Source organism: Carassius auratus, chromosome 38, assembly GCF_003368295.1.
Source record: "Carassius auratus strain Wakin chromosome 38, ASM336829v1, whole genome shotgun sequence".
Taxonomy (NCBI): domain Eukaryota; kingdom Metazoa; phylum Chordata; class Actinopteri; order Cypriniformes; family Cyprinidae; genus Carassius; species Carassius auratus.
The window spans coordinates 15,263,413-15,290,246 of record NC_039280.1 but is presented as its reverse complement, the minus strand read 5'-3'; the positions used below and the strand labels follow the sequence as shown (position 1 = coordinate 15,290,246).

The following is a 26,834-nucleotide window of genomic DNA, read 5'->3' as shown; positions in this document are numbered from 1 at the left end:
ATGTTTCTTCCATTCCAAAAGTCCATTCTTTGTAGTCATCGCACATCAAAATCCACCAACATATTTGTTTAGCTGCTTTGGACTGTTTTTGCTCATAGACGGTGCTTGATCTGTGCATATTTTTTTCCTCTCCTGATTCAGGCAAGATTACTTTTTCACTGGAGAAATCAATATTATGTATTGAAGACTGTTTTAATATTTTAGACAGACACAACGGTTCAACTAAATGACTGATGGACTGGATTGATGTGGATTACTTGTGGATTATTGTCATGTTTTTTATCAGCTGTTTGGACTTTCATTTTGACAGCACCCATTCACTGCAGAGGATCCATTGCTGAGCAAGTGATGTAATGCTGAATTTCTCCAAATCTATTCCAATGAACAAACAAGCTTAATTCTTAATTTCTAAGCAAATTTAAAGTTTGGGTGAACCATTCCTTTAATGTCACTGTCACATCACCATGCTAAGTATGTGTGTAAGAAAGTAAGTGTAAGTATGTGTGAAGGTCAACCTGTTTATTTTATGAATTCAAGCACTGAATAAAAGGAACGTACTGAAACACCAGTACACTATTTCCGGATTTGCATTGCCTGTCCTCAGTTCATGTCATTGTTTTCCTTTTTATCTCTTTTCCACTTCAGTCAAAACCCCTCTGTGCTTGGGCTGTGTAACTATGGAGATGGTTCAACGTAGGGGTTTGGTTACATCAGACATGGATAGTGGCACTTGACCTAGTTCAGCTGGAGCCTGATTAGCAACACAGCTATCAGCTGCATTCTCCTCATCATTGTTATCATCAGAGCTGCAGTCCCAATCTTATATTTTTTTTTTGTTCATGCCATTTGTTGAGATAGTTTATTTTACTCTTTCATATTATAAATGTATAAAATTTCTGCTCAGAGGCGTCCCACTCATTCAACAGTCTGCCGTACTCGACGATGCTCTAGTAAAGTTTATCTCTGTAGTTAAAGGAAGAGATTTGCTTTTATCTTCCCCTCACTTTGTCTTTGCTGTCTTCAAACAGCTGATTTCAAATACAGGTAGGTAAGATTGTAATGAGGAAACACTTCTATCTACACACATGCACAAACATGCCTGCAAACATACTGAAAATCCTCCTACATTCTGCAATCAGCAGAAATAAAGGAGCAAGTCACTCAAAATAAAAATTGTGTAATTTTCTTATCCTCGGGTAACAGGTTGTGCAAAACTGTGTTCATTGTATCATCCAATTCAGTAAAAAGACTTGACTCATTTGGTATCAAATCAGACATTGCTACATCTCTCATGAAACTGAGAAAGAGAGCTGAGCAGACAGTATTTTCATTTGTGAACAATGAAAAATTGGTGATCTGTTCCTTTAAATACACTTTTTATAGGTCAGTATGTTGCAATAATATTACTGGAAATAACATCTAATCATAAGCATTCTTATGATGTTGGATTAGTTCCCTTTCAAGGGAACTTCGAACTGCGTCCTAAACTTCGAACTGCGCCCTCTAGGGGTTGCTATGGGGAACACCTCGTTGTGACCAGTGTCTGAATTATACATTGAAAAAACAACAACTTGTTGGCCGGCTACAGCCTCTGATGTTACTACCTGTGCGACTATAAACAAGCACCGGGAGAACACGTCATTCTCTTCTTCGTCTTCACTGACTGTTCTGTTTGAAGCATGCATCTGAAAGAACTGGTAAGAGCGATCTTTCTCTGTATATCATGGTGAATACTAGCAAGCGTTTAGACAATGTGAGCATTCGAGCGTTCTTTGACACCCGATGACACATGCAAACTTTGCGTCATTTGTTTGGATGAAGAGCACGCACGCAATATCTTTGAGGAGGCAATCTGCATGCATTGTGAGCATTTTTTCAAGGAAAAAAGCTCCACTCTCGTTCGTCTCTCCTCTGCTTCCCGCGGTTCAGGACCTGCAGCTGCTGAGGCATGGGGGAGAATGAGCTCGTGAGAATACAGGTGGATCTGTTTGAATGTTTTAAACATGGATTTTCCCTTTCGCGCTCGTAATGGTGGCGGACGAGAGAGAGCCTCGGGAGGATGATGTTATATCTTTAACACTATCTGGTACTGAGGTTAGTGCTCTGCTGGGCTTTTACCCAGGAAAAGCATGAAATATTTGAGGATGGCGAAGAAGCTGAGGCTGAGCCTTCTCAATTCTCCTGCCCTGCGTATGTAAAGCTGTTAGAGGTTATGGATCGCGCCAGGGCAAAGTTGGACTTGCCATGAAAATGCGCTCACAAGGTGACACTGTAAAGCCAAAAAAATTTCTCCATACAGACATCAAAAAGAAATGAAAGAGGCCGTTTTCTTCTCGCATCCATTGGTTTCGGCATTAGAGTAAATCTGCGGACATCGAAGCGGCTATGAGAGAATTCCCCCTGTAGAAAGAGCTAAAAAAATTATTCTTTCTGTGGGGGAGACATCCTCTCGTAAGCTCCCTCCTTGCCATCTAAGCCCCTTCAGATATTCATCTGGCTTAAATGGCAAGGAATACACTGCAGCAGGTCAGGCTGTGGCTTTGTTACACCAGATGGTTATGCTTCAAGCATATCAGGCTAATCTGCTCAGAGACCTGGATGGAGGCAAGGGCCTTTCTCCTGATCAGGTAGCCGTGACGCACCACGGACCTCTCTCCATGCTACCAAGCAGGCCGACCATGGGCGGGACTATGGCGGCCATGGTGGCAGCGGAGAGATATCTGTGGATGAACCTGGCAGACACTGGGAAGAAAGAAAAGGCTTTCTTCTCGATACTCAGGTTTCGCCTTCTGAACTTATCGGTATTTCTGTTTAGATGGTGATTGAGAAGTTCAGGGAGACTAAGGCGCGCTCTGCTGCTTTTAGATCCTCTGTTCCACAAAGGTCCAGGTCTGAGCCCGAACAACATAGGGGTCCTGGACTGTCTCATTCTGAGGATCAAAGACGGGCACAGAAGGTTAGTGTCATGACTCGCGCTCCTCCCCCACCTGCGGGTAAGGGTAATTGAATCATGGGTCATGAAGAAAATAAGCAGAACCTAAGGGATGTGATCCAGATGAGGCAGCATTCTCGTCCGAATCAGAGGGATACCGAGAAATCTACTCATTCCCTTCAGGGAATTTTAACTTCTGCTTTTATCCTCCCCTTCCTAATTCTCCTGTAACCACCAGCTGTTCACCTGATCGAGGAAAGGTGGAAATCCTTTCGCATAACAGTCTCCTATCCTGGACCTATAATGTTCTTGGCTGGATTTATGTTCATGACAACCTCCTTACTGATGGTCCGTACTAAAAAGAGGTGCCCCTTGAGCGGGGCTCCAGCACAGAAGGGTGGGTGAGAATGTAACCCTCTCTGTATATACTTATGTGTATTAAATTGCTGGTGGTTATGTGTCTACTAATAAACTCTGTGAGTTTCCTTTGCAGTGCTCAATTACAGTGTTTACTAAACACTCGCCAGCACCAGCCATCCGGCTTCATGTTCTGGTATTAAGTGGCTGAGATCACAGGCTTCTGCGGGAGCCTCCTTGATCATCAGGCATGGCATAGCACTACAGGGAATTTCATGGATATCTGGCCAGGTCACCCTGAGGGGTCTCTTAGTGGTGCTGTCGCATCTAGCGGGAAGTGGAGGTGGCAGTTACAGAAGTCTTCTTGTATATGCTGCCTCAGGTGATGCTCCCCTCGTCTGAGGTTTGTAAAATTGAGCTTGCCTCTCCCGTGCGATGTTTATGAACCTTTAGGTACACATGCTAAGCTTTATGCACTTTCTCAAAACCACATGGTGGTCAATGTGCACTTGAACACTTTGCACACTTTCTAAAATCCACGTAAGTGGTAAGTGTGAATGCAAGACTCTGCGCACTTTCTGAAATCCTGTACAGTAAGGGTTACGGGCTCCGCCTCATTCCCTTTCATCAGATGATTAGACCTTGGTTCCTTGGGCTCCATTCAGCCACTGTGTATTTGTTTATACACTTCAAGCATCGCTTCCCTCAACATGAGGGGCTATTTGGGTGATTCTCGTGGTAGTTTAGCAGCGCTCCCCTTTTTCCAAAAAGGGTCGCCTATGAGCACGCTACTCTGAGCTCAAAGTTCTCCTCTCATTTGAGACTGAGTTCTCTGTTTTTCCCAGAGCGCTCCAGTATTGTTTCCACAGATCGAGTTGATGACTCTCAATCATACTGTTTTTCTATCTATGAGCTGCTATATCAGAGTGCCACGAGAGCCCCTCCTTAGAACAGTATGTGAAAATCCATGCTATGGTAAGTGTGCACGTGAAGTCTTTGCACACTTTTTTGAAATCCACACTGTGGTAAGTTCGCACGCTACTATTCTGCGCTCTTTCTAAAATCCTATACGGTGAGAGCTTCACGTTGTTGCTTCGTGCCCTTTCTTGAGTTGGTAAAAGCCCCGTTCATCTTGGGCGCCACTCCACCTATGTATCCTCGGATACCCATCTAAACAGGGTGTTTCTACTAGAGAACTGTTACACAGCTCTTTCAGCAAGCTTATGCATTAGCTAGCGGTAGCCCCTGTGTGACAGGCAAGACTTGGTAGAAAATGCTAGGTTCTTAGCTGTATCCCTTTTAAGGAATCTTTCCTGATTTAAAGCCTTAAGCTCTTTTCTGGGCCGAGGCCCTAACAATTTAGTTGGGTATGTAGCTTAGGCCTTTGGCCATAAGGGGTACTGTCACAGACAGCCATTTAAACGTCCCAGGGGCAACTCCCATAGAAATGGTAGAGTTGGTACTTAGTGCTCGCCACGAAGTTCCCTTGGAACGGAACGTCTCAGGTTACAAATGTAAGAAGGAAGAAGTGAATGACGTGTTATCCCGGTGCTTGTTTATAGTCGTGGCGGTAGTGAAGTCAGAGGCTGTAGCCGGACAACAAGTTGGTGTTTTTTCAATGTGTGCTTCAGACATGGGTCACGACAAGGTGTTCCCCATAGCGACCCCTAGAGGACGCAGTGTCTTGTTCCCTACTCAGGGAACCATGGTTACATTCTTAACCTGAGACGTTTTTATTTAACACCCTCTCATGAGTGTTGACTACTGTGTCCATGTAATCTTTGTGTTTTAGACCACAGAAAATTATTTTATATTCTCCCTCTCACTTTTGTTTGTCCATCTCTGTCTTCCTATATACTAAAGTTGTATTTTTTCCTCCATTAACCTCTTGGCAGACATGCTAAATGTCATTTCAATCAAATACCTATGCCATCCATTAATTGTTGACATGTTGTGGGGGTGTGTGTGTGTGTGTGTGTGTGTCTGTTTGCGTGTGTGTGTGCATATTTCCTTTCAGTACTTGGGTGAACAGTGGTTTTCAGACAAGTATGCACATGTGCAGTATGTTTTAAAAACTCTGAACCTACTTTAGTTGAGATATACAGATAGCACAGAAAAGGTTTATTCAAGATTTGAGAAAGAAAAGTTTTTCCTGTTGTTCATCTTTAAAAAAAGTAATATTTATGAAGAAGTATTTTCATTCAGTTGAGAGATGAATGAACACAAAACAAGAGAAACTAAAATAAGAATGCACTTACACAATCCTGTTACAGGTAGCTCTTCATTTGCAAGCATGTATCTGCATGCAAGTATGTGTGTTTGTATGTGTGCATCTCAGGGAATACTGTCTAAAGTTATTTGGACAGGAAGTGAAGCTAGATATGATTAAAAAACACACTGTTCAGATTATGTTCTGTTTTGATTTAGTTTGAGTGTTCCTTTTTCCTGTTTTGACCTAGTTTTCTGATTCCAATACACATGCATTATACAGCGTCCACGTGACCTAAAAGTATAACATCTAGAATCCTAGTTTCTTAATTTAGTTTCTTAGTTTCTTAATAAGCAGTTTCTTAATAATATAATAATTCTAAAAGCTTTGAATTTATGAAGCTAATAAAAATCCTTTAAATTACCTCATGTATTTTCTAATAATTACAAACATGTCTTTATTTTTAAATGATCACTCCATTTGAGCATGTTCGTATTGGTGTTTTTAGCATTTTAAGATTTGTATTAGCGGCAGCTTCTGGTAGAATGAAGGAAGCACTCGCAAGGATGCTGGAAATATGGCAATGAGACACAGCCTCTCATTCCCTCAGGGAACCATGGTTACATGTGTAACCTAGAGACGTTCCCCTTCAGGAACTTGAGCTGTGTCGAAACGTCAGGCCAACTTCTGGAGGAATGAGCCTTGACCTCCAAAGGATAGGGGAGATCAGAAGACTCAAGGCTATGTAATAGCATCCCAATCCACCAATTAGCATAAGTTCCACCTGGCTGGAGGCCTCAGCCTCAGCGCACCACAGAGGAAGTACGTAACTAGTGGGTCTCTCCTGAAAGACTGATAACTGAGAGGGGTGTGGTAAGCGGCTAGACCTGCCACAGAAACCTTCAAGGTGGAGTGGGATAACCCTGCGGAGAACTGTGCCTGCAAGAACTCCAGCACTGGATCAACTGGCAAGCTAACTGGGTTGAGCTGTGGGTTCCCATATAAAGAAGTGAAAGTTCACTTCAAGCTATTCAATTCTGGACATATCCACAGCTCCAAAATTCCAGGTGGGAGAAAGGCCTTGCCTGAGTGTGGAGATCTCTCTTGAGCCACTTGAGACTGGCCTTTTTGAACTTTTTGAACTCCCTACAAATCTCCTCCAGGTCTTGAGCAACTGGGGTCGAATATCAGTGGATTGCGGAGGTTCAAAGGGGGGCCTTTGAGCACCCTCAGAACATGGAGGAGGAATGGCTGCCCTGGGGATTTATGTAGGATACCACCATCATGTTGTCAGATTGGACTAAGGCATGGCATCCTTCTACATGTGCTAGGAAGGACTGTAAGGCCTGCCATACTGCCAGCATTTTCAGGCAGTTGATGTGCAGCTTTGTCTCTTCACTCAATAACGTACCAAAGGCTGGTCTGCCTTCGCACAGCGCTCCCCAGCCCGTGTTTGATGCATCGGTGAAGATGACCTTACTTTTGTGCATCATCCCCAGGGGTACACCCTGTTTGAACCGCAAAGGGTCTTTCCAAGGGGCAAGAGCTGCGACGCAGGCTTGATCCACCTTGATATAAAGGCGTCCGTGATGCCAAGCTCGGGATAGAACCAGGGGTTTCAGGCAGTATTGAAGAAGCCACATGTGAAGGAGGCCTAACTGCAGAACTGGCACCTCAGAGGCCATAAGGCCCAGCATCCTCTGAAAGACTCTGAAAGGAAGGGACACACCAATCGTGAAGGTGGTTGTCAGCCACTGTATAGCCAGGAGACGTTCCGGTGAGGCTTCCGGTGAGCTTTGCAGAGCTGTCATTTGGATTGAGTTGAAATTAAAGTTGTTGGCTGAGAATTATTAAGCTTCTGGCATAATTGACCCTGAGCCCCAAGCACTCTAAGTGGTTGAGGAGGGAGGATCTGTGGGCTATCAGGTCAGCCTCTGACTGGGCTAAGACAAGCCAGTCGCCAAGGTCATTCAGAATGCAGATTCCGATCTGTTTCCAATGTTCTGTGCAGTCATCTTTGTGGCACGCAGGGCCAAATCGGTGGCATGGCACAGCTCTCTGAATGAGTGTTCTGGCCCAAACTCATCCATGGCATGAAGCAGCTTTGCCTGGTACACTTGGAGCACAGCTATAGAGTGTAATGCAGATGCAGACTGGCCAGCTGAGGTATAAGCATGACCAGCGAGGTCTGAAGTAATTTGGCAGAGCTTCGAGAGAGCAGCCTTTGCCTTCCATCTGATGGCAGCGGGGGGTGGGGGTGGGGCATAGATGTGCATCCACCGCTTCGTCCAGGCAGCTTATCATAGCCCCTCTGTGCAGTGCTGTTGACTAGAATTGGGGGGGGAGAAACGGAGGAGTATGTGGTGCATCACGACTTCAACAGCTTGTTGTGAACCTCCGGGAAGAAGTGTGCAGTTTGCTGAGGAGGGATATGGCGGCATCCCGGCAGAAACCACTTGTCTAGGGGACTGCGAGTGGGCTCTTCAGGTGAAGACCACTCCAATCCAAGCTCCTCAATGGCTTTTGATAGGATACGGTTGAGCTTGGTGTCCATACCAGCCCTGGCATCGATCGGTTCCACACATGGCACAGCGGTGGGGTCAGCATTGGAGCCTGACAAATCCTCAGTGTCCGAGGCTGCTAGGGACATACTGTCATCGAGTGGTTCGTCATCCAATCCTTCAAACAAGACCAGGTCACTCGCGATTGCAAAGGAACTCTGGTTTGGATGGGAGTACGAGATTGGGGAAACCTCTCTTTGTGAAAAGAGTGAGGTATGTGGGCCTTGAGCCATTATAAGCTCACTCATATCCAAGCGCTATGATCCTCTATCCCACTGTTTTTCCCTCACTGGTTCCTGGGAGGAAGGAAATTGGGGGAGGGGGGTGCAAGGGGTGGGAGCGCCTTCTGAAAAGAAAGCGAGCTGCAAGCGGCGAGCAGTGAATGGTGGTGGCGAGATGATCTTGTTGCTGCAGAACGACGGATGGATCAGCTTGCAGGTGAAGGCTTAAAATCTCTTAGAATCAGCGAAGAGCAAAGATGTCTTCACTGAAGGAGAGAGAATCAGTGATCCTATGCCGAGCGCCTGCTTATATAGCCAGATGCCCTGCCAAATTTAGTGGGCTCTGGTGCGCTACTTCGCAATAGGCTCACGCAGCTCTGTTTTGGATCATTTCAATGGCATTTCAGATGCAAAAAAAGTCTTCATTAATCTGAGAAAAGGAGTTTCCCGCAGCGTCTAGTGACGCAGTACGAGTGAAGTATCAACAGGGGATTTGCAATATTCTGTAAGTTACTGTAAATTAGCTTATTTTTTATTTACTATATGAAACATAATAGTAATATAGAAAGATATTAATATATATCACAAAGACAAGGATGGCACTGCCCCACACTGATGACTAATGACAGTCTACACTATTAAAGGTACTAGAATATATTAATGCTTTGGAAATAGTTTGACAATCTATCTCTCATTAGTAAAATAGTAAAATCTGATTTATTTTAGTGAATTGGTTTTGTTCAGACATTACTTGTAAAGGAAGAGATTTCTAACACGTTTAGATTTTTGGATCACTATGTCTCAGTTCAAGCTGTTTTATTTATTTGAGTATAAATGTATCTTTTCTGCTGATACACAAATAGGCATACATATATCCCATAGCAAATCTAGATAGGTGGAGCTGGGGGAGGTGGGGGGTTTAGATGTACTCTGATTGCATGATTTAAAACCAGCGTACCATCAACACAGGACCACACTATATAAATAATGAGCAGGCAATCTCATTGCCTGAAGAATAAACAGATTCAGTTTGTGTCATGTAGTATACAATTTGATTGCTAGCAGTTTGTATGTAAATGACCTATCAGTGTGCACATCTAGGGCCCTATTTTAACTATCTAAACGCAAAGTGTAAAACGCACGGCGCAGGTGCACTCAGGGTGTGTCCAAATCCACTTTTGCCATTTTAATGATGGAAAAATGGTTTGCGCGGCCAGGCGCATGGTCTAAACGGGTTGTCCCTATTCTCTTAATGAGTAATGGGAGTTTTTGTGGGCATAACCCTCAATAAACCAATCAGAGTCTCATCTTCCATTCCCTTTAAGAGCCAGTTGAGCTTGTGCCATGACGGATGTGCTATTTACATGGTGGAATTTGGCAAGCGCAAAGACAGAACGTGTCTCCTAGATGAAACGGAGCTGCTCGTATGCGAGCAAATAGATAGCCTAATTCTGATACATGCGATGACTATCCATTATGATATGTAGGCATTTATAATATATATATATATATATATTGTCACGGGGTGAAGAATCACTCGACAAGAGGTGCGTGAATTAAATGCCCTGGAGGGTGGGTTTATTGATAAGTGAAGGGTGCCTGGTGAAGTGTCCTGATCCGCTTTCTGCTGGTTGGTGCTTCCCGTGTGCTCTCCGGTGCCAATCAAGGTGAAAGTGGGTGTCCTGACGTGCTCCAAAGTGTGTGGGCTGTCGGTCTCTCGCTGCTTTCTGTGAAGGAAGGAGAGAGGGATTAGACCAGTGTTGCATTCGGTTCGAGAACCTCTTCTGAGTGCAGTATGTGCTCCTTTTGAGTGTGCTGGCTGATGGGGAGCAGCTGTGACTGATCAGCCGGTGACGAGGACGTGCAGGTGGTCTGCTTTGGTTTCCAGGGCGAAGCTGATTCCTCTGGGAGGGCTCGTCACATCCCCCCCCCAAGCGTCATTCTGGTCCTGTGAAGACACGTAGACAGTAGGGGTGAAATTAGGGGAGGGTGGGGAATGACCCCTGACAGACCTGCATAAGCTGTCCAGATCCGGGAGATCCATCGGCGTTCACGTTGGCGGCCCCAGCTCGATGGCGGACTTCAAAGTGGAAGTCCTGGAGCGCTAGAAACCAGCGAGTCACCCTGGCGTTGGTGTCCTTGGCACGGGCCATCCACTGTAGGGGCACATGGTCGGTTACCAGGGTGAACTTGCGGCCCTGAAGGTAGTACCGGAGCTGCTTTTACCTGGGAGAAGGCTTCTTCCGCCGACGGCTGCCCCTTCCTGGTCAGGTCTGTCAGGGGGGCGGCTAAAGAGGAGAAGTTGGGGATAAAACAACGGTAATAACCCGCCAACCCCAAGAACGCTCGTACCTGGGTCGTTGTCTCGGGTCTTGGTGCGGCGTGGATGGCCTCAACTTTCTTGTCTTGCGGCCGGATGAGTCCTCGGCCGACTTGATAGCCCAGGTACTTGGCCTCAGAGAGGGCTAGGTGGCATTTAGGAGAGCACCCTCCGCAGACGATCCAGATGTTCGTCCCACGCCTCAGAGTGGACCACGACGTCATCCAGGTAGGCGGTCACGTAAGCTTGGTGAGGCCACAGGAGGATGTCCATCATCCGCTGGAACGTCGCGGGGGCCCCATGTAGGCCGAAGGGAAGGGTCCGGTACTGCCAGTGGCCACTGGGGGTGGAGAAGGCGGTTTTCGGCTTGGCGGCCTCGGAGAGCGGTACCTGCCAATAGCCTTTGGTGAGGTCTAGGGTGCTGATATACTGGACCCTTCCTAGCCGGTCCAGCAGTTCGTCCACCCGAGGCATGGGGTACCCGTCGAATTCGGAGACTTCGTTCAGGCGGCGGAAGTCGTTACAAAAGCGGAGGGTGCCATCCGGCTTTGGGACCATCACAATGGGGCTGGACCACGGACTCCGGGATGGTTCTATTACCCCCAACTTTAGCATCTGTTGGACCTCTTCCTCAATAGCCTGCCTCCGGGACACGGTAGGGCCGTTGCCTAACGACGACTCCTGGGGGCGTCCGGATATGGTGTTGAAGCACGTTGGCCTGCCCGGGCTGAGAGGAGAACACATCCTGGAACTGACTGACCAGGTGCTGCAGCTCCGTCTTCTGGGTAGCCGAAAGGTGGGGGTTGACATCCACAACCACGGGCTCGGTGAGGCTTAGGGCAGCTACTTGGTCCCGGGTCCCCACCCATTTCTTTAAGAGGTTGATGTGGTAGAGTTGCTCCGCCTGCCGTCGTCCCGGCTGTCTCAGGCGGTAAGTGACCGGTCCAATCCTCTCCACGACCGAGTCAGTGTTAATTTCGTTGACTAAATATTTTCGTCATTATTTTCGTCACGAAAATATTTTTGCGGACGAAAACAAAACGAAAACTAAAAAAGAAGGCACTGATGGAGACTAAAACTATGACTAAATTGATTGACATTATCGTCAACGAATAAAGGACGAGACAAAAATAGACTGTGACGAAAATCAAATCAGCAGATGGGAGAGATGCAAGGAATGAACAAAAGAACCGGCAAAACGGAACAGGCACGACTGCATGAGAGAAGAGAACCAATCCGAGCCTGACTTATTGAGACGTGAAGTGAAGGTTTTCAGTTTTTAAATGAGCTCCCGGGAAGTCGGCATTCGAAGAGGTGAGGTCTAAAAGAGCGATAAAATGTCCACAGCTCACTTCACGTTTGACGACAAACAAAACAAAACAAAGTGTAAAGCACGCGGAGCGCTCATTCGTGGCAAGAACACAACCAATTTGAAAAGACATTTACAGACGAGCCACCTGGACATTTTCTCAAATGTAATTTCACAACGATGTTCTTTTGTTTATTGAGCTAAGCAAAATTGGAAGACTGCAGTGCGTAGATGTTGTAGCATTAAATTTTACGAACTGAAAAGTACTGTAAAATAGCCCCTTCAAGTTAGATGAGAGCACAATACTAATACGTAATATTATGATACATAAATTTGATTAATACTAATGTTTAGTATATTTTATAATGTTCTACTTGTTGACAATATCACAAATATTTCTATATTAGTCATGTGAAACATGAATGCTCACATCCTATCATTATACATACTAATCTAGCAATATTGTAGTATTTAAAACATACAATATTGCTAGACAAATGAATACCTTATAAAATCTTGTTACTTTTTTATCCACCCAACTTATTAAATATTTACTTTAAATGTATGCACTTATTGTTTAGCTCAGCTGTAAGCTTTAAGATCCTGGACCTAACTTTATTTTTCTTTTATTGATGGTCAATTGGCAGCTAGTTATTGTTTACATTGTCATGACAGTGTTTGTTGCTGCATAAAAGCTTTTGAATCGAAATAAAGACACAGTTGTGTTGAAATAAAGTTGAATTTGTGTTTTATATATTTTGGTTAAGTTTGTTTCCTATACCAGCTGTAAAAAATTGTCTAGTAAATCTGTTGTTGATTTTAGTCTTATTTTAGTTGACTAAAATACCAAGCAATTAGTCGACTAAAATTGATTAAAATAAGACTAAAATTAAAACAAATCAGATGACTAAAACTTGACTAAAACTAAAAAGAATTATAGTCAAAAGACTAAGGCTAAAACTAAATTAAAATTTTGTGTCAAAATTAACACTGGACCGAGTAGGGTCCCTTCCAGGAGGCCAGAAATTTGCAGGCGGAGCTGGGGACCAGGACCATGTTGGTCTCCCGGTTGGAACTCCCGTGGTTGGGCTACCGGGTCGTACTGACGTTGCTGCGCCTGTTGGGCCCTGGTGAGGTGTTCCCGGACTAACGGCATCACTCGGTCGAACCATTCCCTCATTTGCCGGACATGTTCGATGACGTTACGATGCGGGGCCGGCTGCTGCTCCCACGCTTCCCGGGCCACGTCCAAGAGGCCCCGGGGTTGATGGCCAAACAGGAGCTCGAAGGGGGTGAAGCCAGTTGAGGCCTGGGGAACTGCGTGGATCCCAAAGAGTACGTAGGGGATCATGAGGTCCCAATCCCGCTTGTCCTCCACCGCCACACGTCTGAGCATTTGCTTGAGGGTCTGGTTAAATCTCTCTACAATGCCATCAGTTTGGGGGTGATAAACAGTGGTCCTCAACTGCTTCACCCGCAGCAGCCAGCAGAGGTCAGCCATTAGCCGGGACATGAAGGGGGTTCACTGGTCAGTCAGGATCTCCGAGGGAAGCCGACTTGGCTGGCCAGCAGAAACAGCTCCTGGGCGATGGACTTTGCGGTGGCCTTCCGCAGGGGGACTGCTTCTGGGTACCAGGTGGCATAGTCGACGATGACCAGGATGTGCTCATGCCCGTAGGCAGACTTCGGCATGGCCCCACTATGTCCATTCCAATCCTGCCGCAAGGTGTCCTGCCATGGGGTGGGAATGGGCCAGCTCTAGAATGGTCTCGGTCTTGGCTCGAGGCACAACTAGTAACTTTTTCTCCTCCCCCCCTGGCCAACACAATACAGCAGGCCATTCTCTACAACAAAATGTGGGAAAGGGTGGGGCCGGGGGAGGACGTCCTCTCCATCCACGACTCGCACCTGGCTCCAACAGTGCTTGAGTCGGTCGTCCTCCTGCTGTTCCTTGGCGAAAGAGCCCCCTCCAGCGGCCTGTTGGTAGACATCATAAAACAGATTAGTTTCCCTTGGGGCTGGCAGGCTGAGTGGCGGCGGACAGCAGCTTCTCGAAGCCGGGCCAATCCCTTCCGAGCAGTACGGCCACCGGCAGGTCCTTCACCAGGCCTACCTCCACCAGCCAGGTGCCCTGGGGGGAAGAAATGACCATCTCACGGGCCGGTACTTGGCGAGTGTCTCCGTGCACACAGGTTATCGGTAGGAAGTTTTTCTGTCCGCTTCGAGGGGCCGGTGACGAAGACGTGCAGGTGTTCTGCTTTGGTTTCCAGGGCGACGCCGATTCCTCTGGGAGTGCTCGTCACAATATATATATATTTATATATATGTGTGTGTGTGTGTTTGTGTATTCTCTCTATTACTTTAACCAAACTGTTTTGGGTTCTGTATCTTTTGGAAAAATTAGGGTTGATATGTAGATCAGTGACTTGACACTGACACTGACACTGAATAGACAGTTTCCTAAACATCATCATGATCTTGTGCCCTTGGTGCACACTTATTAGTTTCACACCTCTCTGTTTTCTCTCACTATGTGACTGGTAGTGTATGCCTGCGCGTTTGCTTATTTGTGTAGTCTGTTCCACCTACTCAGGCAGGTTTGGCTCAGGTGACAGATGGATCATGAAGAGCTTGTCACTTGTCTGTCAGTGCTTGTTTGTGGAGACAGCATTCATGAGAACTCTATTATAAGCCTTTCGGTGTACTGAGGGTGAGGCTTAGGTCAGCTTACACAATGACATAAAGATCAGGAGGGTAAGTCCATTTGTTGCCACGTAAAATATGAAACCTATTCTTGTTAATTTAATTTAATTTAGGGAGCATAGAGGCATATTCAACCGCCAAACAATATTTATACTTTTACATCAAAGGGATCCAGTCAGACAGCATATAAAAACAGATACTGCCTCTGGGTGTTTGAATGGAAACTAAGTCATGAAGTGTGAATCTACCTTCTTTGGATAAATCTAGGTCAATTCATCTTCTCATGTTATCATTGATTTTTAAAACTACACCATCAAGATAAAACTGAATCAAATGAGATGCATTGGGACTTGAGGGCTACGCTTCTGTCTTTGTTACCAATTCTGTTTGTTCTTACCCAAAATGCAGTTCAGCTCTTAATGGTGACTCTCAGTCACAATCTTTCTCTCTGACAGCAAAAGGAACGACAGTAGCTCGGTTTTGATTTCATCCCCAGACACAAGTGCATTTGAGGAAGAGAGAACATCTCTGATGGAGGGAGAAAGAAGAGAAAAAGGTTGTTTCAGGGTCAGCAAATGCCAGATTACATGCAAGAAAACAATTTAATTTATTCTGGTTCATGTCAGCCATGGTTGTTTGCAAAGTTGTGCTCATTTCACTTCAGTCCTTTGTTTTGCGTCTGGCTGTAGACCTATTATGTATGCAAAGCTGTACATTTGCATCAACAAAATTAGCTTCTCACAAGCAAAAGGTTCCCCTGTGTGTCATGCTTGCAACAGATGTTTGACGCTTAAGTTAGTCATGTCATTCTCATCTGCATGGCAGAGGAAGAAGCAAAATACAGTCTCCAGAGATAGAATGCAGCTGATGGTTAATGCATGACAGGTCTTTACAGGACCAATAATTAACACACATAACTAGACACAGGCTATAGATACAAAACTTCACAGGGAACAATAAATACAGACATACTCAATTAGTGTCTATGTAGTATTGTGGAATAGACAAACAGGTTAAAACAGGAAGTTATCTGCTTTAGTTCAGAAGTGTAATCAGGCAATAACTTCTTTTTTTTCTTTTTTTTTATAATAATAAGCTTTTTAGAACTGCTCCTAGGCTGTTGCTTGATTTTCATGAAAATCCAGATCATCTTTAGACAAAAAGTTCAATTTAAGTTGATTAGTCAAACCGTTCTCAAATAACAAAACAATTTGCCAGCCATTTTGTCGGCCATTTTGAACTTTGTCATGCATTGGCGTATTCTTACGAAATTTGGTATGTGTATTCACCACTGGTCTGAAGGGGCTCAAAAAGCTTGTGGTCAATACTTTTTAAAAAATAAAAAAAATGCTGATAACATTTGATTTGTTTTTCCTATTGTTAAGAGACTGGTCTTGATAGTTTAATTGGATCATGCCGAGATTATCAATAGTGGGTACTACACCATCAGCTGTATTAGTGTCAAAAAAAAGACTGGCAGCATTGGTTTTACTGTAAGTGTGAATGCTACGAATGAAAACACAAAACACATCTAAAACGAGAGAGAGCTTTGCGTTTGACTGTACAAATAGATTTGACAAGAAATCTGAGGTATATTTTTACAGACTGCCGAAAACTTCAGAAAAGAGAAGCAAATGAATCGCTGAAATTCACAGAAACAAATGGACCCCAGGCAGTGAAACACGGATTTTGCAGTTATCGTTTTATGTCAATATGCTGATTTTGCTGTAAAATCATACTTTATATATTGTATTGTTATATCATGTATTGACAACTCATCAGTTAAATATTTACCATCTTATGTTTTCGCAGTTTCACTATGATATACATTCTGGTCTTTTGCCACTCAGTCCGACTGAGGGGACGTGTTCTGCCGGGAAAATGTTGTCAATGCACACCCTCTATACCAGGGGCATGTTCAAGTTCAAAACGGTGCGCAACGTTTTGCTAAGGTTTCCGGGTTGAGCGCCATGTTTCCTGGAAAATGCCATAGACAGTAAAAGAAATGGACACAGCGACCCCATTGGAACTCAATTGAGACAAATGAAGCCCAGTTTTAGCGTTTTTTAGCACTTCCGTTTCTGACGCGCAGACTCAAACGAAGCTTGACGACATCAGCAACCTGTCTGCCAGATGTAAATCTTCTAAGTGGCTGTGCGTGCAAACTGCCATCGTTAATCTTGCAGAGACGGCGAGCTTGAGCGGGGAGTTCTTTGGCGTGAGTGAGCAGGAGTAAGTATTCTGATTCATTATTTTGTATAGTATTTTAAAATGTAACGCCAGGACGCCATATTAAGTTAATTGCCTGCGAGCTTCTCCACCTGTCTGTACGGTAATGCGACAGAGAGACGAGTGGTTATGACGCAATCGTTAGCCTATTTTTTACAAAAACTGTTTATACGGGGCCATAATGTAACATAGAAGGTAATGGAGCCCTTTATACATTGTCGTGTATCTTTAGAAATAAATAATGGACAAACAGAGTCTTTAAACGCCTCAGATGTAAAGTTATTCGCTGTCAAAGTGATGCCAAAATGAATGGGAGTCAATGGGAATGCCAACGCAAGTGAAGTTCTGCTAAAAGATGGCAGCTCCTACCTGACTTCAACTTCCGGTCGAGTTCCTTGCCCCTTGGAAAATGCATGCACCGGTGTGCAACGGGGTTTGAGATGCGTTTTCTCTTGTTTGGTGGGTGTGTCAGAACTGCAGTCCTATCAGCAGCAACATGTATATAAAGCACGCGGTATTAAAGTGAACTCGCACAATGGCTTCAAGGAAAATAATGTACAAATGTGTTCATTGCAGCTCGGTATATGCAACAACTGAGGATATTAGAAGACATGTTTGTCGTAAGTTTTATTGTAAAAATATAGGATATCAACATAATGATGTAGTTGTTTATATTTTTAGCTTGCAAGTGTATGACACTGCAAGTGTATGATATTTGGTATAGAAATAAACAATGGTAATTAAGTGCTTTTCCTAAAAAATGAGAAAGAAAATACAGGGTATTAAAACCGTATGAACTACAGATAAAGTCAGTATGTGAGGCTAAATAGATGGCTTCGAAAATTCTTCACAAAGAACACAAAGAACGGCCTTCTCAGCTGCCATAGTTGCAACTCTTGCGTCATCAGAACAGTGTGTTCAACGCATCACCGTTTCTGTTTAAAAAACTTTGTGCAATGTTTTGTCGGGGCTAAACGCAGCCCTGTTACACCACAATCAGCTGAACTTCTTGTCCACCATTTTGATTTATGCTAAAAACTTACCTTTTCTAACTCCAAGTAGACCGTTGGTCCAATTTTCACCAAATTCAAATCAGTTCATCTTCAGACCATACTGGCCAAAATTTATGGATTTCATGTCAAAGCAGTTTTTGTTTACCGCATTGACAAACTGCTCCTGAGGATGTATCTCTGTTTTGGCATATTGACACCAAACTTGTGTGTCATTGTCACCCCACTAAACACTACCTCAGTTTTAGTAATACCTACTGGTTAAAAGAGATAAATAATAAAATCGTGATACTAGATAACATTTGTATTAAAATCTTCTTAAAATGTATTTAATGGCCTAATTTTGCCTCTGTTGTACTTGGCCTCTTAATTGCTGCTTGCAGCTATATTTTTGTACTATATTCACAGGATACAAAGAGCACCACAGTTACAGGAGTTTCTGAAACTAAGAACTAACAAACAGATGAATACAGTGTTAAAGCTGAAAACAGGTTTCTTTTGAAGTGTTATGTTGCTGTTTCTAGAAACGAGAGTAGAAAACTAGGGCAGCCTTCTCTTATTTATAGTGAAGCAATAATCAGCATTTAAAACCAGTGCACAGCCCTCGTTAGCCATTAAACCAAGCTTAAAAAAATATAAGATTTCAAAGCAAAACTCATTTGTATGTGTTCGAAAAAAAATGGTGTTTGCCTTTGTAAAAGTGGTTGCTGGTGTGTTCTGGATGGCTGTTAGGGTGAATATTATGCATGGTGCAAGTTCTGCAGCTAAGTTTAGGGATGGTTGAAAAAAACACAGATGCTGTGCAATAATAATAGTAATCAAAGCTCTTTGACTGATAAGAAACAGAACCTCCATATGGAGCACAAATATTTTAGAAATGTGTATAAAACGTGACTGAGAAAAGGAAATATCTTTGTCCAAATATATCTCTGGCTTTAAGTTTGCATGCATCTTTTTCAACTTGTGTTTTTTTTTTCCATCAGCACAATGTCAGTGTTAAAGCCTGCAACTGATGTTAGCCTCATTAGCCCTCTGGTGAAGAAGTGTTATAAACTGGGTCTAGTAACCCTCATGAGGCTTTCAATAAACCTGATATAATTTGTCACGACTGATGTGTTGATTACATGCATGCGTGTGCTGTATCTCAGGGTGACTCCTGCTTCGCATGATAAGGTAAGGCAGGGTGAGAAACAGAGAGAGCACTGGAATGCATCTGACATCAGGAATGCTATGATGAGCTAAATATAATACTTACTGAGCACCAGAGACAGTGGCAATGACATGCATTTTCATACACACACAAACACACGCTTGAGTCTCACACGTCATCTTCACAATCACATGACACCCAGGAAGTCATCGGCTGCCTCCCTGTCACTGTATACAAATCAGCTAGAAGATATTTGAATAAGCTGCATCCTCTTGAGAGACAGGAGAGGAGGAAATATTCAGACCTGTGATTGTGTTAAGTAGGGCAAGTTGAAAAAAAAAATGGGATTATGGATTTGTAGGAAGCAAAAGCGATAGAGATGCTTATGTGGAGGTGAGAAGAAGTGAGCAAAGTGTCATTTTTAACTAAAGAGGACTTGTGGGCGAGCCAGAGACCTATGGCATTCAATCTCCGAACTACAAATATCTTTAAAAAACCCTCCTGCCCATTTCATGACATCTAATTCTAGAAACTATGGATATTATATTGTAATCCTCAGGATATCTGGACACAAGCTAGCCGGTCCTGAAATAACACATTCTCTCACACAGACAAACAAATACACTTTATTTGCATGTAGAAAGGTATAAAAAAAAAATTAATTGTCATTCACGAATATTTATGGTAATCCCTTAAAGCTGCGGTAGGTAACTTTTGATGCTCTAGCGGTTAATAAACAGAACTGCTTGCGTCTTGCGGAAGAACATCGTAGCCGGAACTACATCTCTCTGTTTATGTCTATGAAGAATCACAAAGGTACTGGGTTTACTCCGCCACGGTCCCCCCGAAGCAAATTAAAACTAGTCCGAATATAAACACTTATTATAGGTGCACCCTAGTGATTCAGGACAAGCTAAAAACACGGTATGGAAAATGGATTCATGGTGTAATCGCTTATTATATACATTTTTCTACATTTTGAACACAAACAAAGTTACGGACCGCAGCTCTGATTGGTTGTTTTTTACCGGGAGCGCATGACTTTCTGCAAATGGCAATAGGACCACTGGGAGGAGCCAGAGGAGCTTGATTTTTTCACAGATTATCTGTCTCATATTCTACTGTCAGGACATAATGACAGGTTTAACAAATATGTAAAAAAATATATTTTTACAAAAGTTACCTACTGCAGCTTCAATAGATTACAGATAGTAGGTTGAGACAAAATCAAACATCAATATGTAAATAAATGTGGCATTTCACATCCGAGTCACTAGAAATATTCCAAAAACTGGACGTACAAATGCCATGTGAAAGGAAATAATCTGTTCAATAACACACTGTAGTTACAGTGAAACTTATTTTTAGCTTCGAGTTTTTTTTTCTGTCACTGATAAAATCAGAAAGTATATTAGGTTTAGGCTAAAAAAAAGGTTTATAATTTGCATCAAAAAAAAAATAAAATAAAATAAAATAAAATAAATAAATAAAAAAAGAGAAGAAGAAGGAAGGACAGGATAATAACCAAACCGTTTTGCTGCAAGAGCTTGGTCCATCTGGAGTTCATGTTGCACAGCACACACTCGGTTTTATCCAACATTTTATTTAAAATATCATATTAACATGATTGATATCACAGTAGATAAACAGACTGAATCCATCTAGTCTCTTTTTGCATGAGTATAGGCAATTTGGAAGAAATGCAAATATTGCGTCTATAGTTTAATGTCTCCCTCTATTGGCAGGTTGCAGACAAGCTGTATTCCTCTTACATTTGAGGACACAAGATCACTAAACTCCAAACACAGCTGACATGTTTGTATGCTTTTTCAGATCATTTTTACCAGTACATATAAAGCACATGTAAGTAATTATGCACCAAAGACACTAATAATGCTTGTATATTCTAACAAGAAAATGTACAGTACACATTTTTTAATAAATTATTCAGTAATTTTCCCCCACGATAGTTCCTGATTGTTCCCGAAGCATCAGAATGACCAGAAGAAAACTCACTGTAAAGACAAAGGTGTGATTACTCAGTGAGGATACATATCAACCTATGTACTTAAAAACACTTACGTTTATAAAGTATGCATAAGTAAGGTAGGAGTGGTAAGATCAGAATCAGAGTCATGTCACTTGTTTATTTAAATGTATTTCAATTAATTAGTTTATTTTATAAATGTATTTAAATTAAACATGGTATTTTGACTCATTATGTTAAAATGTAGTGCAATGCATTGTGTAAAGTACCTCTATGTCAGTGAAGAAGGAGTGCTCATGATTTGTGTTCCCAGCATCCCGTTTAAGCGCAGTAAAGTGATTAATAACATTGTGCTTCTCCAAGCTAAAACCATTGTCTCTGAAGGACAGAACAGCTGACAACTGCTTCTTGCTAGAAATGAAAAGTGAAATCCATGATAGCTATACTACATGTATTAGTAAAGTGAACAAGACAATGTATTGTTTTATAATAATAATATATTCAAAGTTATTATAACACTTACCTGATGTCTGGGTAATTACTAACCAGTGGATTTAACAGATCTTTTATATTTTTCTCAGTTTCCATTCCAATAATGTCACTAAGGTAATTTCCCAATGGATAAAGCCATTTTAAAGATGATCCCTAACAACAGAAGAATATTTTCAGTGCATCTACTGTACCTTGAAAAAAAAAAAAAAAGATTTGTATATTTCACACTGTTTGACACTGGACTGTATCTTACCATTTCCACAAATAGTTTCCTGAGTTCATTCCATTGTTCTTTCAATTTTATGGCAGCATCTTCGTTTTTGGTTTTTTTGCATGAATATTTTTTCTTCATCAGCTGGGAGACATATTCTTTGGCTACATAATAGTATAAATCATTCGCGAAAATCTGTAAACATAGACACTGTGTTAAAAGTGGCTCTATGCAGCTGTTATTAAAAGCATCTCTGAGAAGATGAGACGAGACTCACTTGGGCTGATGGAGCTCTCATGGATTTACAGAGACCAGAAAAATTCTCTACTCTAGAAATCACTTCTTTAAAATCTTCATCAGTTTTCAGCCATTTTTTTGTCATCATGCCATCCATGTAAGGCTTTAGGAAAGAAATGACACTATCATTGGTTATAATTGTAAAATTATAATGCTCTTGACTAGTTATTTCAGAATTTCAGATTAGGAAAAAACTTTAAAGAAGAGTTTATCTAAAAAAAAAAAAAAAGTGAGTAAAAAGAGAGTGAAAAAAGAGGTGAGCAAATGATGTATTGCTGAATTTCTCCTAATCTGTTCTGATGAAGAAACAAACTCTTCTACATTTTGCATAGCCAGAGTCTAAGTACATTGTCAGCAAGTTTTAATTTGAAGAGAATTAAGCCTTTAAGACAATAAGTTAAATAAGTACATGTTATATATCTGCAATTTAGGCCCACCTTGACCTCAGATTTTAAATGATCCATCAGGGTCTGTTTGAGTCTCAGAGTCAGTCCATCCACTTCTTTTTCCAGCTTCTCCACCTGAGCTGAACAGCTCTCTTTATAGCACTGCAAATTCTCTCTGTAACAACAGCAATGACATGTCATGACATGACATGACACACAAAGGGACTCCGAAGACTAAACATACAGCACATTTCAAAACAGCAGAAGTGATCATGAAATTAAACTTAAATATGAACTTTGTAATGTAACTAATGTAGCTGCATTTCATATTCATTTAAACTATGATACATTTTTATTTAAATGTAAATAACATGCATTTAAGAGTCGGAAAATATTACAAGGTTCAGGGGTAGTACCTAGTTATTATCTAGTTATTGTAATTACTATAACAAATACATACATGTGTACATGAGGAACAGTACTGTAAAATAAAGTGCTACCGAAATGAACTTCTCTAATTACATGTAGAATTACACTGTTGACCAATCCCTTACACCTCACACCTTTAAAGGTTGGTCCCTTAAACCTACCCATACCTCCAAACCTGTCCCTAACCTTACCCATATCCCACCTCAATAGCAGCAAAAGAGCTTTACATTACAATATAGACACAATAAATACACTGTACTTACTTTTGATGTAAGTTAATTTTAGTTAAGGCCACCTAACATAAAGTAAGGCCAGAATATACCGTATGTACTTAAGTGTGAACTGAACATACCACATGTACTGTAAAATAAAGTGCAACATTCATTACAGATGTTGATGAAGATTTTTTTTAAAGTACAATGTAAAAACATGTAATGCATTGTATCAAATGATTAAATTACATTTAAGTACGTAGTTAAGACCACCTAATATAAAGCAGGACCTATGTTATTTTAAAATATATTATTTCCAAACTAAGTATGCCAAAGTGTACTCCTTTTTCTCAAGGGTAGAATTCTTCTCGTAGTGGACTTACTTGAGTGAACTCAAACTGTTGATGTAGGTGATGTGATATTCAACCCAAAGACAGCAGTCCAACAGGTCAGAGGTCAACAGAGAGACAGTGTGCTGTGAAAACTCTTTTTCAAATCTAAAACAGAAGGAAACTGTCAGAGAAGGAAAGATGCAGAAGTGATCTCGTGTTAATCTATAATAATATTGTGACACAAACCTTGGATAAAACTGATTTAGCTCATCTAAACAGAAGCTTACAACTGATTTCCCCAGATTTTCATCGATCTTCTCAAGATTCCCAGCATAACCTGCTATCAACTAACAAAAGAAATCAATAGAAGCAATTATAAAGACTTTTTCAAGTGATTTCAGAATTTTTAAATGGGTAAACATCATACATGAACTCAACAAGGAATTCATAATGCTTGAAAATTAAATAAATAATAAAAAATGCATTTTAATTATAAAATATAAAATAATTAATATAGTTTTTTAAACTGATAAGATTAAGTCCTGACCTCACAAATGTCCATGTGCATTTTTGACGTAAGAAATCCATCTTCTGTTCTCTCAGGAGATTTCTTCTTTTTCCATACTTCTGTTTCAAGTGTGCTGAAATTCTCCAGTTTAAGTTTAAATTCCTCCTGATATTAAATATCGAATCACAGTAAAAACAAACCGATGTAAACAAGTTCTAAAAAGTTTTGTATCAATACAGAATCCGCTAAACTCGCTTTCCTTGCAATAGCTCACCTTATGGCAATGACAGTAAGAGGTTTTTATTTTGTTCAGATCCTCTTCCATTATAAGATCTTTCTTATGGGCTTGCAGATCACTGAGTAACACAAAAGAGATACAAATGAATTGAAACTTGATGTAAACAATGATGGATCATTCAGATACTTATGCGTTTTGTTCTTAAAACCTCACCTGGGGTAGGAATGCATAATGAAATCTAGAAGAGCGTAGTAATCATTCAGCTCTGTCACCTTTTCCAGAAGTCTCTTTAGATGCTCTCCTACAGCCTCATGGTGGCAGGACACGTAGGTTTCAAACACATTAAAGTCTGCTGGATATGAGCTCAGAAGCTCAGTCTTCACTCTCTCCAAGTCCTCCCCAACAGCTTTACCCAGAAGCCCCAGATGCACTGCCAACCAGGAAGCGTTCTGCTCGCTGCTGTCCAGAGGAACTTTCTTCAGTGTATCTCGAACCCCGTTTAGTACCGCATCCCTCCATGCTTCCCTCCATCCCTGCATCGCTCCTGGCTCTCCCTCTCTCTCTCTCTTCTCTTCTTCCAGGATAATGGTGGCCACATACACCAGCTGCTCTTTATTGTGTGAGGTAACATCACTGGAGTTTTGTACAATGGCAAACATTTTGTGCCTTAGTGCATCATACAACAGATTGATTTCTTTCTCTTTATTAACCAGAGCACTCTTTTCTAACTTCTCCAGCGAAAGCAGATTCAAATATGCCTCCTTCAGCATGTCTGTTTCTATATATGTTTTGATCTGCAAAACTATTGAGAGAGCAAAGCAGGAATGAGAGAGAGTGTTTTTTGTTAATATGAGAGATCAGTAGCCTATGCATTAAATGTGCTATCTTTAACTAAAGATTTACCTGAGCATGGCTTTAGAGGAATCTCTTTGGCCTTAAATTCAAATTTCTGTGGGGTAACTTCCTTGTCTTTATCCTCGAATGATAATTTTTTTATTGACCGTCTAGATGGTGTCTTTTTAATGTGCCCATCGCTTTTTCTAAATATAGAAAATCTGCGAAAGATGTTTTTCACTGTGGAAAACAGAAAATATTAAAACAAATTATAAATTTTTAAATCATGTAATTTTTCTTCTCCAAACAACATTAACACTTCACGGTCCCAAAAGTCTTTTATAAAGACTATAATGATGCACCCAAATGTTACTGCAGCACATCTATCAAACTGAGCATTGTGTTTTATACAGCTTTGTATTGTACCATAGTTTACATTATTTTGCATGTTATATTGTACTGTATTGTGTAAATAAACTGTACTGTAAGTAAAGTAAAGTAAAGTAAAGTAAAGTAAGTAAATTGTACTGTACACTTGCATAGCTCTTATACACATATTACAATAATAACTTATCCGGTTGGAAACATATTTTACTCTATTCTGTTTATGCAAAACTAGTCATTTAAATTTCTTTGACAATGATATATTTACCATTAGAAGTGGGAGATTTTTCCATTGTTAATCCAAACTGCTACTGAATGATTCTGTACATTACATGAGATAGGAAAACAGAACATATTACTGTATAAAAGTAAACATCAGCCAAAATCATATTTTAATACAGTGCTTTATTTAATGACACTTATCACTGACTCTCCTTCATTGATTCGTATCAGGCAAATTGTGATTTTATACTGGTTAGTTAATTATTTACTAAAAAAAAAACAAGAAGACCTTTCAGCCTACAGTAACCTTTAGCACAGCCGATGCTACGACACTAAAAACAAACATCGGCTCTTCCTTGTTTCTAACTCATCGGCAAAACACTAAACCTTAAAATAAATGACAGCTATAATAGCACAGTACAGTTACAAGAAATAATTATGATAATAATATACAGTAAATATTAAAACCATAAGTGAAACTTAATCTAAAGGGTTGTCCTTCATTTTACATTGACTCTCTGTCTTTCTGACAAATTAAATGACTTTAGTGTCACCTCTAAAACATGATTCGCTTTTCTATATTTTCTGCACCTGGAATTAATGGATTAAAAGAACACAGCATGTTACGTGATAAAGTGTAGCTCTTACCTGAAACCTTTTCAGGGAATGTCCCGTCTTCGCAGAGCAGCTGTATTTATAAGCTAGGAACATTACTTTCACTTTCATCTACAGTATACTTGTAAAGGCAGGTATGTGGCTTTTGTGCAAACCATTGTGAGGCTTTTATCAATGGAAGAATATGTTATTTGATTAGTGGACAATAATAAAAGTCTCTAACAACAAGAATAACTGCATTTTCTTTACTTCAGAGGCCCCTGACCAAACAAAAACAAGCAGCCAAAAGACATTGATTATTCTGTCTCAAACTGCCCTTCCCAGAATCCACACACACACACACACACACACACACACACAGTTTTCGTCAGGCCCGTCTACAGACGATTGATATCAATTCCAAGTAATCTCCTTGTCTCCATGTCTTCTCCCAATGATCCTCAATCTCTCTCTCTCTCTCTCTCTCTCTCTCTCTCTCTCTCTCTGTGTGTGTGTGAGCTCTACTCTGCACCTGCAATGGATGAGACTCATATTATTATTCTCTTTGTTACATCCACAATTTGTCATCCAAGTCATTACTCACCTGGCTTGTGTTAATCTTGCCATTGGTTCAATAAACGTACCGTTGCTGCAGTATTCCTGTTCCCTCTAACATCAATGTTTACACATCCTTTTTGTTACAAATT

General features: G+C 41.4%; 1 protein-coding gene across 1 annotated transcript; it reads right to left on the bottom strand.

Annotated features, from left to right (window-relative positions):
- Positions 1-20,584: 20,584 nt before the first annotated feature.
- LOC113057205 (exocyst complex component 3-like protein 4) lies at positions 20,585-26,815 on the bottom strand. Its single transcript, XM_026224397.1, has 14 exons — positions 26,182-26,815; positions 25,580-25,632; positions 24,997-25,167; positions 24,307-24,895; positions 24,130-24,211; positions 23,895-24,020; positions 23,594-23,694; positions 23,399-23,512; positions 22,426-22,549; positions 21,969-22,091; positions 21,734-21,886; positions 21,512-21,633; positions 21,258-21,399; positions 20,585-21,016 (listed from the first exon to the last, which is right to left on the bottom strand). The coding sequence occupies exons 2-14, from the start codon at positions 25,602-25,604 to the stop codon at positions 21,014-21,016; spliced, it is 1,875 nt and encodes a 624-aa protein (XP_026080182.1). The 5' UTR covers positions 25,605-25,632; positions 26,182-26,815; the 3' UTR covers positions 20,585-21,013.
- Between the last annotated feature and the right edge of the window lie 19 nt (positions 26,816-26,834).

Coding starts and splice junctions, on each gene's coding strand:
- LOC113057205 (XM_026224397.1), bottom strand. CDS start 25,604: ATGGAAAAATCTCCCACTTCTAATG. Junction 23,695..23,894: donor TGCACATGGACATTTGTGAG/GTCAGGACTTAA, acceptor TTCTTTTGTTAG/TTGATAGCAGGTTATGCTGG. Junction 22,092..22,425: donor ATTTAAAATCTGAGGTCAAG/GTGGGCCTAAAT, acceptor TCTTTCCTAAAG/CCTTACATGGATGGCATGAT.